Source organism: Clytia hemisphaerica, unplaced genomic scaffold, assembly GCF_902728285.1.
Source record: "Clytia hemisphaerica strain Z4C2 unplaced genomic scaffold, Clytia hemisphaerica genome assembly, whole genome shotgun sequence".
NCBI classification, from domain to species: Eukaryota; Metazoa; Cnidaria; class Hydrozoa; order Leptothecata; family Clytiidae; genus Clytia; species Clytia hemisphaerica.
In genome coordinates, this window is record NW_027103421.1 from 479,523 (window position 1) to 492,138 (window position 12,616).

The following is a 12,616-nucleotide window of genomic DNA, read 5'->3' on the forward strand; positions in this document are numbered from 1 at the left end:
GGTGAAACCGAATTGGTTCCAATATTTGAGGATTTGACATTGAACGATACTCCAAGACCTGACCCCTTGTATAGAGTAGTGCGACATGATGAAGACCCTAATATCGGGTTAATAGCAAAAGATCGGAAGGCTAAGAAAACAGTGATATCACATGTCAATTGTGGCAGTCGAAAATATTATGAATCGCAGTACATATCGTTAACTAAATCACCGGGAGTGGCTCAAAAATGGCATGCGACAAGTCCAGGGTCAAAGATAGGCGTTATTGATGTTGACGAGTTCCCACCTGGTACCGAAGTGACCGATCTCACTACAGAAGAAAACAGAGATCGGCACTTGAAAAATTCTAAAAGAATTAAGAATTACGCAAAAAAATCCCAAGAGGTTTTGTTGGTAAATGAATCGGAAAGCATTCCATTCACTTTATTAGAGGAATAATGCACATTGAAACATGAAACGTCCAATGTAGCAACTATGTGTTTGAAACTCGTAAATTCTCGTTAATGTCACAGTTTTTTATCACCTAGCAAAACTTTCTATCATGAAAATTTATACACTTATATACTATACGCATAGACACTTTGTACACTATATTACCGTAAGCTGGCTAAACTTTCTCATACCCGGCAAAATTTTTTTTCGCCAGTTCGTCCGGAATAAAAACATCGGAAGATCCAGAAAATGCGCCAGGAAAATTTCCCTGGGAATGAGAAAGCTTAACAATACTATTTAAATTTTATTTACTTTGTGTGATAGAACAACAGTAATAAAGAGAACGTATCATTTATGATTTATCAAAAAGTAGTGATATTTCCCTCATACAAAAAATCATATAAAAAATATCATACAGAACTGTACCCATGTACTCTTGGGTACTTAATAGCTGGGGGGGGGGGGGGGTTGGAATAAGCAGGGGGGTTGGAAAAATCTCAAAACCTAATAAGCGGGGGGGGGGGGGTGGGGGGTTGCAATAAAAATGTCCTGAGTGGAAAACTTTCGAAAACGAGGCTAATACAGCAGAATTAGGGCAAAAGAGGGAACTTTAAAAATAATTTTCCCAAAAATTAATAAGCGGGGGCACAGATATCTGTAAAGCCCGAAGGGCTAGATTTGCAGCTTTTATCAAAAAGTGAAGCTCATCTTTGGAAGGATTTCCTACCAGAGTCACGTGACTAAAATATGCAATTTCACCGGTTTGAGAGATGTGAAATAGCGTTTGCCGCCTACGTTTTTTGATCTCGCGCTCCGAAAACAATTAAAATCCTAGATCCTATCCATCGGCACGAAATTTAAAAAGTCAAATTTTTGCTTCACTTTTTTTGCTGGAGAAAGCTTAAAGTTGCAAATCTAGCCCTTCGGGCTTAGATATCTGTGAGCGGGGGGAGGGGGTTGAAATAAGAATGTTCTGGGTGGAAAATCTTCGAAAAATTAATTAGCGCCCCCCCCGCCTTTTCGGTACCCGAGAGTATCATGCATCCAATCGAAAAAATCTTTAAATCCAACAATATTTGTATAGAACATTCCTAGCTAAGTCTCTATTTCCGCTGTTTCGATAAATGTTCGATAAATTGTACGCAGCCTCTCGATGAAGATCGATAAATGGATTGTACTGAAAGAAGGGAGAAACAGAAGACTTGAATCGTTATAATCAACAAGGGGTGTTCGAGAATTTCTAATATTTTTAATTTTGTGTCTGGATACATCGAGATCCACTACTTTAGGCGTACACATTTTTGCGAGCAGAAACTTTCGCAATTTTCGTGAATTTTGCTCGCGAAAAATTCTCAAAAAAATTGGAAATCTATAAAACCTCGTACTCGTAATAAATATAAAATTGTCCGCATATTTTTATCTTTTAATGCCTTTTTTAAGTCGAAGAGCAACTGTCTTTATCGGATTTATCGAGAATTCTAATTTTATCCAACGATTCGAGTAAGTTTGTGCTCGAAAAAAATTTTCTTCCTCAAATTTGCTAAAGTAAATGTCGTAGATTTCACGAATTTTCGACCTCGCGAAAGTTTCTGCTCGCGAAAGTTTGAACGTCTAAAGTACATATTTTTACGAAGTTATATCTGTCACTTTTTATACAGGCCGATAGTGTTCGTATTGGTTTCGGAACGTTTTGGAGCATAAGAACGGATCAATTCCGTTCCGATGAAAATATTGGTGCGTAACTGTTTCGATCTGTTTTGCTTTAAAACGTCTTCTCTTTTGACGTTTCGAATTTTGACATTCACACTTGTTACTTTTCAGAACAATAAGGAACCGTAACGTCTGGTTCAAAAAGAAAAAAAAACTTGTCAAGAAAGTTAACTGTAAGAGACCCGGGGGGGAGTAGGGTTGCGAGCTGACGGGGGGTGCCGCCCGACTTTCGAACTTTAGACCCTTACCGGGACTAAAAAGGAGAAAACAAAAGAAAATTTTGGGATATTTACAACCCTTAGCGGGTCAAATTTGACCAATTTTGACCAAATTTCGATTTTTCAGGGGGTAAAAAGTTGAAATTTTCCTATTTTTCCGACCTTTAGTGGGACTGAAATTTGATTAACTGATTTTCCGACCCTTAGCAGGACTATGGAAGTCCAAAAAGGTACCCTTAAGGGCGGCACATACCGTACCCTCCATTTGCCTAAGTACCCCCCCCCCCCGGGTAAGAGACCTCGTTCGTTCGTACCTCATTCTTCTTTTCGTCATGTAAAGGGAAATCCAAAGCTTTGTTGTAATAATGTGTCGCGAAATGTATCAGCCCTGAAACGAAAAAAAAAGTAAATTAGCATTCGGGGCCATCCACATAGTAATGGGCTCTTCCAGAAAATGTCCGTCCATGGAGGGGGGGGGGATAAAGTGTCCGGGGGTAGTGAAAAATCTACAAAATTTGCCTTGTCCGAGGGTAAACCTGTCAATGGGATCAACTGATGTTGTCCGGGGGGTAAGACCTGCTGTCCGGAGGGTCAAAAGTCAAAATGTCCGGGATAAATTTCCAAAAAATGTTATATCCTCCAACGCCCCATATTCAATTTTTTTCTGGAAACCCCAATACTCAAAAATTTTCCAGATTTTTGCCACCCCTCATCCTTGTACGATGAGAACAATACAAATGCCTTCATTCAAACAATAGACATACGCTTTTGCCCAACCTCCTATCCTACATACGTACTATATGGATGTCCCCTTAATTAGATGGAGACCCCTAAATTGTTAATAACAAATTAAAGAAAGGGACAAAAAGTGCTTGTGAAATTTGTATGAAATCCGTTTGTCTTTGCGAAAAGTCTATCGATACTTAACCCCGTAGTCTGGAGTCGTTTATAGTCCGTCTAATACAATGATATGGGTGTTATATGATAGTATGATAACTGTTACGGGATAGTATCAGTTTGTATAATAAGTCGTTTAACATGCAATCTCGGCAACTAGCCCATGAAAGACACTCCTTTAATTTTGTGAGCGAGACATTAGGCTAGGTTACTAGACTAGACCTAAAGCTTGAAAATATCTATAGTACAGAAGAGTTAGTTTACACAATAGAAAGCTCCAGGCTTTTAGGCCTTACTCTTGGTCTATAGCACTGCTATAGGCGGCCACTAAAAACCACCGGGGATGGCTTATTAATAGGTTTAAACACAATAGACAACTTTCACAAAAGATGTTTATCAATAAAGATTTCAAACTAGGTCACAGCGTGGATCTAAACCACACTGAAACAACCGCCTTCCATCACGCATCACGCTCGCGAAAGAGTGCGCGCACATTATTAACGCCTACATGTCATCTCCAGTACATTTTAGATTATTCATTGAAAACAGATTACAATATAGTCATTTTTCATGTCTCGATTATTCAATTCCGAATAAAAGACATTCAGGCAAAAAAAAGAGAAACACCTGGGTAATCTAGTTAAAAAAACCGAAAGTAAATGGTAGACAAAGTAATGAGCCAAGGCAAAACGAGATTAGCGTACCACTATGAAAGAAACCGCCTCCGGCGGTCGATAAAAGAATGTTTAAAACACATCTGATTGGCTTAGGTTTCGAAACACTCTATTGTTTCATTAAAACCTCAGTGCGCATATCCCCGAAGAGAAGAAGTTTTACGCTCGAAACGAAGGAAGATATGACGTAGCCTGAGAAGAGTAGCATACCTGCTGAATGGAAAGCTCTTGCTAAGTTGTAACACGCTTCTTGATTTCCACCGCGTAAATGGAAGTATTGAAATGTGAAGATCAAACCCTAAATTAAAGATGATGGAATCGATAATATATACTCCTTCTGTCAACTATTTCTCTCAGTTTTTATTTTATGATTTTGGGTTCGACTGAACATTGGGTCCACTCGTCTCAATAAGGAATATAATATGCATACTCTGTTCTGCCGAAAAAGTCTACCGTACTACTTTATTTAACGCGTACAAAGGTTACTATGGCAATCATTCAGGATCTTGGATGAAGGCCGGTCAAATCTAATCACAAGTAAGAAACGTAGAAGATTCTATGAAAGAGTGTAATCTCAGAATAACATCCACATTTTTATAAAATTAGGAAGGAATCCATTAAAGTTACTTGTTAGAGAATTGAAAACTTATTAATGAGTGGGTAATTACTGTAACACACAGGTTAAATTTCAGAGAAAGTTGGTACTCACGGTTAACAAACTCCCCTGAGTGAATATAATTGGACGAAGGGACAAGCCCTTCGTATAAGTACATAGTAGTTCTCAATGAAAATATCAGATAGATGAACCCAAAGACTAGCCAAACTTACATGTAAAATACTGGTGTGACGTGTCTTATGGAACTTTTGACAGGAAAGATGTATGAAAGCTGTTCCAAGTAATAGACTGGTCAAAGGATATGTTGGCCATTCGCGAAAAGCTCTTGAAAATTCACCTAAAAAAAGATAAACATAGAAGAAAAATTGACTTAGACACATGTTTAACTACCCTCTTGGAATTTAGGCTGCCTCTAGGCTCGAGGCGTTGCTTGGCTGAAAAGTGTTTCAGGTGACCCCTACAATTTATCAAAAGGAGGGGGGCACAAGCTTGCATATATGAAAAAACATGTAACCTTTTTGTACGGGTAAAATTTAAACAGCAAATTTACTCTCTACGTCCTACATTTTCAAAAAATCGATACAGCTTAAGCTAGGTTAATGAGGATCTAGCCCCCTGGCTAAAATCAGGTAGCAGCGCCTGCTTCGCATTTTAGCCCACAATGGTCAAGGGGCTGGCGCAGTGTTCTAGCTACCGGGTGCACCACAAGTTTCTCTCTTTAAAACTAATTTTCTCGAAATCTAAAAAATTTTAAAAGAACCATTCCTATTTCATTGGAAAGAAGAAAGATAGACTTAAATTTTGATGGGTCACTTATTAAATTCGATTCATTAGATCAAAAGTTATGCTCAATTGAATAAAGAAGTTACTTTCGGAAAGTGCTCAAAAACGTTAAAATTGGCAATTTTAAATTTTGCAATTGCAATAGCCTTTGAACATTAAGAACATTTTTCAGTAACTAAACACGTAAATTTTGAAACTGAAGGGTCGAAAGGGTTTAAAATCTTCATCAAAATCAATTTAATTTTACCGAAATTTTCCTCAGGTTTTTTGTTCTAGACTGGATAAAGTTTATGTAAGGCTGGATCTACCTCGAAACCCATATTTGATGTATTTTTATGAATTTTACCAGAATTTTACCGGGCACCATCGGGGAAAGGGGTTAGTGTCCGCTAATTAGAAGTATCCGCCTTTTAGAAACTTTTAATCTCGGAGCTCCAATTTTGAAATAAGGCCATCTCAGGGTGTCGAAAATACAAAATTGGGGTCTAAAGTACTTATTTGCAGACACTAGGCCATAGAAGAACAAAAGAAAGGTTAAATCGAGGTGGTGGGTACGGACTTGAAGTACCAGTGATTTATGATTTCTTTGGCCCACCTAAATTCGTTGAATGGGTCAAGGGAAAACTGGAAATTTGTAGAAATAATTTGAATAATAAGACTAATAAGGCGAGACCAATTTAATTTGTCGTTCTACGGGCCCGACCGACCCTGTTTTTTCCAAAATTGAAAAAATAATAATATTGAATTTGAAAAGCTGGACGATGGACTTTATAAGTTTTTTGCTAGATACTTCTGACTGAACAAGTTGAAAATTTTAAATTCATTCAAGAACTTAGATGAATTTAGAATATCACAATGGAAACGACACAAAAGTCACTCATTGATGAAAGGGAAAAAGTCTACTGCTTCAAAACGTCACAAAATTTTTATCTTTATCTTCCGACTCCAGATTTTAAGGAATTTGTTTTTGTTACAGCGGCCGACCGATCCACAGTTTTCTTCCCGTAGAACAACAAATTAAATTGGTCTCGCCTAAGTGCTTGAAATAAAAATATCTAAAAAAAATTTTTTCGATTTTGGACGTCTGTGACCCGTTTGATATTCAATGTCCGCTAATTGGAGAGCTAAAATAGGGGTTTTAGCCATTTCGTGCGAAAAAATTTGTCTGCTAATCAGAGGGTCTGCTAATTGAGTGTCCGCCTTTTAGAAACTTTTTTATGAGGATTTGACTAGGAAACGGCCGGGGAAAATGAAATTGTCCGCTAATCAGAGGTGTCCGCCTTTTAGAGTGTCCGTTAATTAGAGGTTTTACTGTACACAATGGTACTTTGACAGCTATTTTCAATACCAGAATAACATATCGCCAAAACAAAAATATATACAAATAAATCAAGATAATTTGCTTTAAGCTCCTTACCAATAGCATATTTATAAGTTCCAGATAAATGTGAGTTAATTCCGTTTTGTATAATCAACGGAACATGATTCGGTCTTTTGAAAAGTAAACGAAGCGAAAACCGATGATGTCTTTTGTCCAGCATTTTATTAACAATTTGCGTGAATAAGTTCCAAATAGAGTTTTTATTAATATTCTCGTTTCGCTCGTGCATCATGATCACGCGGAACATATCGAACGCTTTCGAATAATCGCCAGCCAGAAAATAAGTAGTTGTTAACAGGTAATCCAAGTCTAATCGATACTTCCGACTTTCACTGTATGGTTTGTAGAGTAGTGCTTTTTCTAAGAGGGTTGTTGCTTTTTGGAATTCCTTGATTTTGACGGACACATTTAAGATCTGGAAATGTAATTTAAAGGATATGTTAGATAAAGAAAACAAAACGGGAACAAGAACAAACTTTCGCGGAATTAAATTTCGCGGTTTCTTTTAATAAATCCGCAAAATTTATTCCGCGAAAGACAAATATTTTCAGAATTTAAAAGATTACCTCTAAAATTGGTCTTTTTAGGGCAAAAAATTCTCTCTCAACCGCGAAATTAAATTCCGCGAAACTTCCGAATTTCGAGCTGTGAGCCGCGAAATTAGATTCCACAAAAATTTCTTCCCGCGAAAATTTCTTCCTTTAAGGTATGTATTATTCAGAAAAGTAAGGTTAATCTCGAGTTTAGGGACAAGCTGGAGTTTTTACAAGCTCTTATTTGATTTAGTTGGTCGTTAAGATGTAATAAAAGAATCTTATTACTTTTTCTAAAGAACGCGTCATCTTTATCACTTTAAATGACCAATTAGTGAAGTATCTTGTAAAAACTCCAAGGCATCTCCGAGTTTAATGTATTGTGCTTTGTTCCAGGGATGGGATTATGAATTTTAATTCTTGACGGCTAATACCGTGTCAAGTTTGACGCACAGATCCGACAATTTACCCCGTCACTTTTTAAGCCGACACCATCGGAGGGGGGGGGGGTTCGAATAACTTTTTGACTACCTTTCAGACTGGAGTTGTTTATAATGCGTGTAATATATAGGCGTTATTACTCCCGAAGGGAGCCTATGTTGCTTCACGAGGCCGTGCTGGGGATCGAGCTGGCGAAAAATTGTTCAAGAAAAAAAACGGGACGATGTAACCTAGTGACCGCATCTACTAAAAGATTGCCGAGTGGTGAGCTTTTAAGCTAGCTCGACCGCGCGAACAAATATTTTGCGTTTTTGGCGCTCCAAAGTCATAGCTTGGAATAAAACAACAAAAAGCAACGAAGCAGGGACCAGTTGGTTTCAGAAAGTAGAAGGTATAATCCCATATACTGTTCTGCAACTTTGATAGTAAGTATATAATACTATTTTATCAAAAGTAATGTTTCAGATAGGAAAAGTAATGTTTCAGATAGGATGTATGATTGAAAATTATTTTAAAGAATTTCTTTTTGCTTTGTATCCTTGTTGTATCAGGCATCAGTTTAATACTTTACTGTTACTTTTGGGTAATTATTATCAGAAATTGGAAAAAACTTTGCATACCATCATTAACGAACCTTCTGTTTATCTCCAGGCGATGTCAATTGAATTCAATTGATCCAAATTTTCGCAATAGAACTATCAAATTTTATCAAACAGAATCAAACTATTATAGGTGTTTGGTTACTGAACCTGATCAAAGACGACCCTGTCGAACGAAAGAAATATTTCTATCCACAGACAAACAAATTGCGCTGCCAGATAAGTGAACCACGCGGCTGGATAAGTGAACGTGTTGTCACGAGTTAACGCACGGTCGACTAAGTTTGCATGAAAGCGGACAGAATAGGGATGGTGAAATTGAAGCCCATGTGTGATCGCCCAATTTTTTAAGTACGTCTCGCAGACCATGCGTTCAGTCCGGGGTAAGTCTCAAAAAGTAATGTTAAAATCCTCGGACACGCAACAAGAATATCCCTGGAGTCCAGGGAATCGGCAGGGTCGTTCGATCTGTCGAACATAATTCAACTTTACCAGAATCTTTTAGTTTGGCTTGTGACTGTTCGAATTTGGTTGCGGTAATCTAACACCTATCGTTTGATAATGTTAGATTAGATTGGTACCCGTGAAAAAGGGTAATTTGCATCATTTGAGGGAAACTTTACATTCCCTCCAAACTGCAGACCTTTCTTGGTCTGCACTTTGTCTAAGATAAAATGTAAATTAAGTGTTTTTGACTTTTGAATTTTTACAATTTTATTACCAGAAAGCTCTACTATTTGGAGGCGATACCAGTTTCCATCCAGTGATACCTTTTTCACGGTAATCAAACAGTCTGATTGACATCACCTGGATATTTATTACAAATTATCTATTGACAGTTTCTTCTTTATTCCTATTTCAGCTTTATGGTTTTGCCTTCCAGCCTTTGTTCATTCACAATGACAAATACCATATTAACCATTAAAGTAGTTTTACACGTTGGATGTATATACCGTCAACTGCTTTAAAGCCAGATTGACATTATATGTTTTTACGAGGTCTGAATCGCTGATAGCAGTTGTTCAACCAATCATCAAACTTCATTTTAATATAACATTTTAATGACAAGAGAGTTTTGACTTCAAAATGTTGAACAAGAATTGATCCCCGAATATTGCCCACAATGCTTTTCACGGAAAAAGTTCACGGTGAAATTTTTTCCGCACAAAGCATTGTGGACAATATTCAGGGATCAAATCTGAGTTTTCAAGTTAAGCCGATATCGTCTATTGTCTGGGTTTTTAATGGAGCTGTGCAATGTTTGTGCAATGGGACACCAAAACAGCAACCATTTTAACCGAACCTCCACAGAATCATCGTTTTTGTACTGTCCAAGAAACATGGAAATCTGTTTGTTGTTGAAGAGGATATGACGATAGAGAGAAAAATCTAACCAGAAAGCAAGTATGTCCCATATTATCTCAAGAAATCCCATTTTAGAGCAGTTGATGGTACACAAACTTGACATTAACACTCCTTTTATTGGAGAAATTCCTGAAGGATATTTCATGTTATGTTCCTGTTGTTTGGTTGTATTTTGAATCATTTTGGTTTTGGAATGCTTCTGTACCCACTGTATTCTTTACAAAACAATATTACATTTACGATATAGACAACAACTTAGCTGAAAATTTTATCATTGTCAAAATATAGTCTTGGAAATTATAAATTCATGTTTTGATATGTTTGTTATTTTTGGACCTACCCCGGTGGAGGTCCTATAAATTAACCTTTGTCCGTTCGTTCGTTCGTTCGTTCGTTTGTTATTAGCTTTCCTCATGATTGGCTCGTTAGTTTTTTCTGATTTTTTGCACAAAGATGCATAACTATAAACCCTCGAATGTGACGGAGCCCGATTTTCAAAAAAAATATTTTTTGGGAAAATTATGGCCAAAAAACGGCTAAAAAACGGGTTTTTTGAACTTTGTGAAAAATTAGGTCGTTAATTTTTTCTGTTTTTTTGCATGAAAGTAGGATACCATCGTAGGTAAAAGATGGCTTAAGCAGATTTTTGCAAAAAAATTTTGTTGGCTAAAAAAAAGCATGTTTATCTATAAGAATCACTATTAATAAGCATACATCAATGTTCTTAGTCAAATTACTCAATTTTTTTATGAGATAGATGTTTTTTTTGCTCAGGAGGGCTTACTTTTAAAGAATATGTGTGTTTCGACATGAAATTTTGGTTGCTTGGCGTGTTTTTATAGAAAAACTGGCCAAATTCGATATTTTTTTATAAGCACATTATCAATTACTTAGGTATTAGCTTTTCTCGAGATTGGCTCTTTTATTCTTTACGAATTTTTGCACAAAGATGCATAACTATAAGCCCTCGAATGTGACGGAGCCCGATTTTCAAAAAAAAACTTTTTTGGGCAAATTGGGGCCAAAAAACGGCTAAAAATTGTGTTTTTTGGACTTTGTGAAAAATTGGATCATTAATTTTTTCTGATTTTTTGAAGGAAAGTAAGGTATCATCATAGGTGAAAGATGGTTCAAGCAGATTTTTGCAAAAGAATTTTGTTGGCTAAAAAAACGCATGTTTATCTATAATAAGAATCACTATTAATAATCATACATCAATGTTCTCAGCCAAATTACTCAATTTTTTGGAGATGTTTTTTTGCTCATTAGGGCTTACTTTTAAAGAATATGTGTTTAGATATGAAATTTTGGTTGCTTGGCTTGTTTTTATAGAAAAACTGGCCAAACTCTATATTTCTTTATAAGCACACTATCAATTACTTAGGTATTAGCTTTTCTCGAGATTGGCTCTTTTATTCTTTATGATTTTTTGCACAAAGATGCATAACTATAAACCCTCGAATGTGGCGGAGCTTGATTTTTGGAAAAAGAATTTTGGGGTAAATTTCAGCTAAAAAAACGGCTAAAAAAAGGGTTTTTTGGACTTGTTATTTTCTGACTTTTTGCATGAAAGTAGGTAAAAGATTGCTCAAGCAGAATTTTGTAAAAAAAGAATTTTTCAGCTCAAAAAACGCATATTTATTTATAAGAATCACTATTAATAAGCATACATCAATGTTCTTAAAATTACTGAATTTTTTGATGAGATATGTTTTTTTGTTCTCGAAGTCTTAAATATGAAAGAATATTTCAAGAGCATGAAATTTTGGTTTCTAAACGTGTTTTTTTATAAGAAACAAACGACTAATTTTAATAGTTCGTCACTATTTGTGTTCTGAATGATTGTTTAATGGTCACGATTATGTAGATATCAATTATATATGTGTTAAATGCATAACCAGGTAGGTCCATAAAAGTATCACTTGTTATTTTTGTTATTGTTGTTTCAAAGCAAATGATTTTGAGAAGAAAGTCATTCTAAATATTTCCTGAAGATTATTCCAAGACCCTGCCTATAAAACATGAAAAGCTTTGTAATTCAAGCTTTATAAGGTATCTATTAAAGGGGGCATGTTTAGTGCAAGCTATGGCTGAGAAAAATTGAATACTTTGCAATATCACTGTATTTCTGACAAAAATAAACACAGCATTTCGCCTTTTCTGAATTTCAATCAATCACTGTCATCGGGAGCATCATAGCGAAAGCTACTTGCTAGTATGATAATACAATTATTGTTTGTATAAACTAAAATTGTTCCCTCCATTGCTTTTTGCTTTATTTCTACTATGTCTGAATTAGTCGTCTAATTTCGTCTAATTAGACTAAATACCTTTGAGAAAATTCGAGTAGCTCGACTTTGCAACTACACAAACCACAGAAAAAATCCGAGTTGGACGTAAAAGCAAAATAAGACTTACTTTTAATAGCATTTCCCACATATGGACTTTGCTGACAGTCTGTTTCTTCTGGTGTCCTAGAAAAATAAGGAAAGTACAGGTTTTTATATAAGCATGACGTTTATAAGCATACTGAGGCATTGGCTTGGTGAAAAATAAGCATATCATAAACATATCAGTAAGCTTTGTTCATTGGTTTCGAGTTATCTACTTGGGAAGATTCATTTTTAATAATCAATTTTGCAATCCTTTTGTTTAAGCCCCAGGGGGGGGGGGACCCAATGGTAGAATCTTCAAAGTTTCCCTCCCCATTCTGCTCCAGGTCATCTTTACGATGACTCTGCTTTTGAAATCCGATATCATAATTCCCTAAAATTATTTTATGGTAAAACTTACCGAAGCTAGACATGAGATAATTATGCATCAATATGTATCCATGGAAAATGAATTCTTTTAGTTGATGGTTGGAATACATGCCCATACATTTGTCATACCATGATTGATACTCCTAGAAAAGGAAAGTGCCAAAAAATTAGCCATCACAGTTTACTTACAAGGAGAAACCTTCAT

At 36.1% G+C, this 12,616-nt stretch overlaps 1 protein-coding gene across 1 annotated transcript; it reads right to left on the reverse strand.

Moving 5' to 3' along the window:
- Positions 1–1,491: 1,491 nt before the first annotated feature.
- On the reverse strand, positions 1,492–12,548 carry LOC136797834 (general transcription factor 3C polypeptide 3-like). Its single transcript, XM_067054416.1, has 7 exons — positions 12,443–12,548; positions 12,068–12,123; positions 6,748–7,126; positions 4,760–4,884; positions 4,142–4,229; positions 2,675–2,748; positions 1,492–1,609 (listed from the first exon to the last, which is right to left on the reverse strand). The coding sequence occupies exons 1-7, from the start codon at positions 12,525–12,527 to the stop codon at positions 1,493–1,495; spliced, it is 924 nt and encodes a 307-aa protein (XP_066910517.1). The 5' UTR covers positions 12,528–12,548; the 3' UTR covers position 1,492.
- Between the last annotated feature and the right edge of the window lie 68 nt (positions 12,549–12,616).

What these genes read in the sequence shown, in the direction of transcription:
- LOC136797834 (XM_067054416.1), bottom strand. Translation starts at nt 12,527, where the DNA reads ATGGGCATGTATTCCAACCATCAACTAAAAGAATTCATTTTCCATGGA. An exon ending in TGTGGGAAATGCTATTAAAA is followed by an intron (nt 7,127 to 12,067) that starts GTAAGTCTTATT and finishes TTACATTTCCAG; the next exon opens with ATCTTAAATGTGTCCGTCAA. An exon ending in AAGAGCTTTCCATTCAGCAG is followed by an intron (nt 2,749 to 4,141) that starts GTATGCTACTCT and finishes TTTTCGTTTCAG; the next exon opens with GGCTGATACATTTCGCGACA.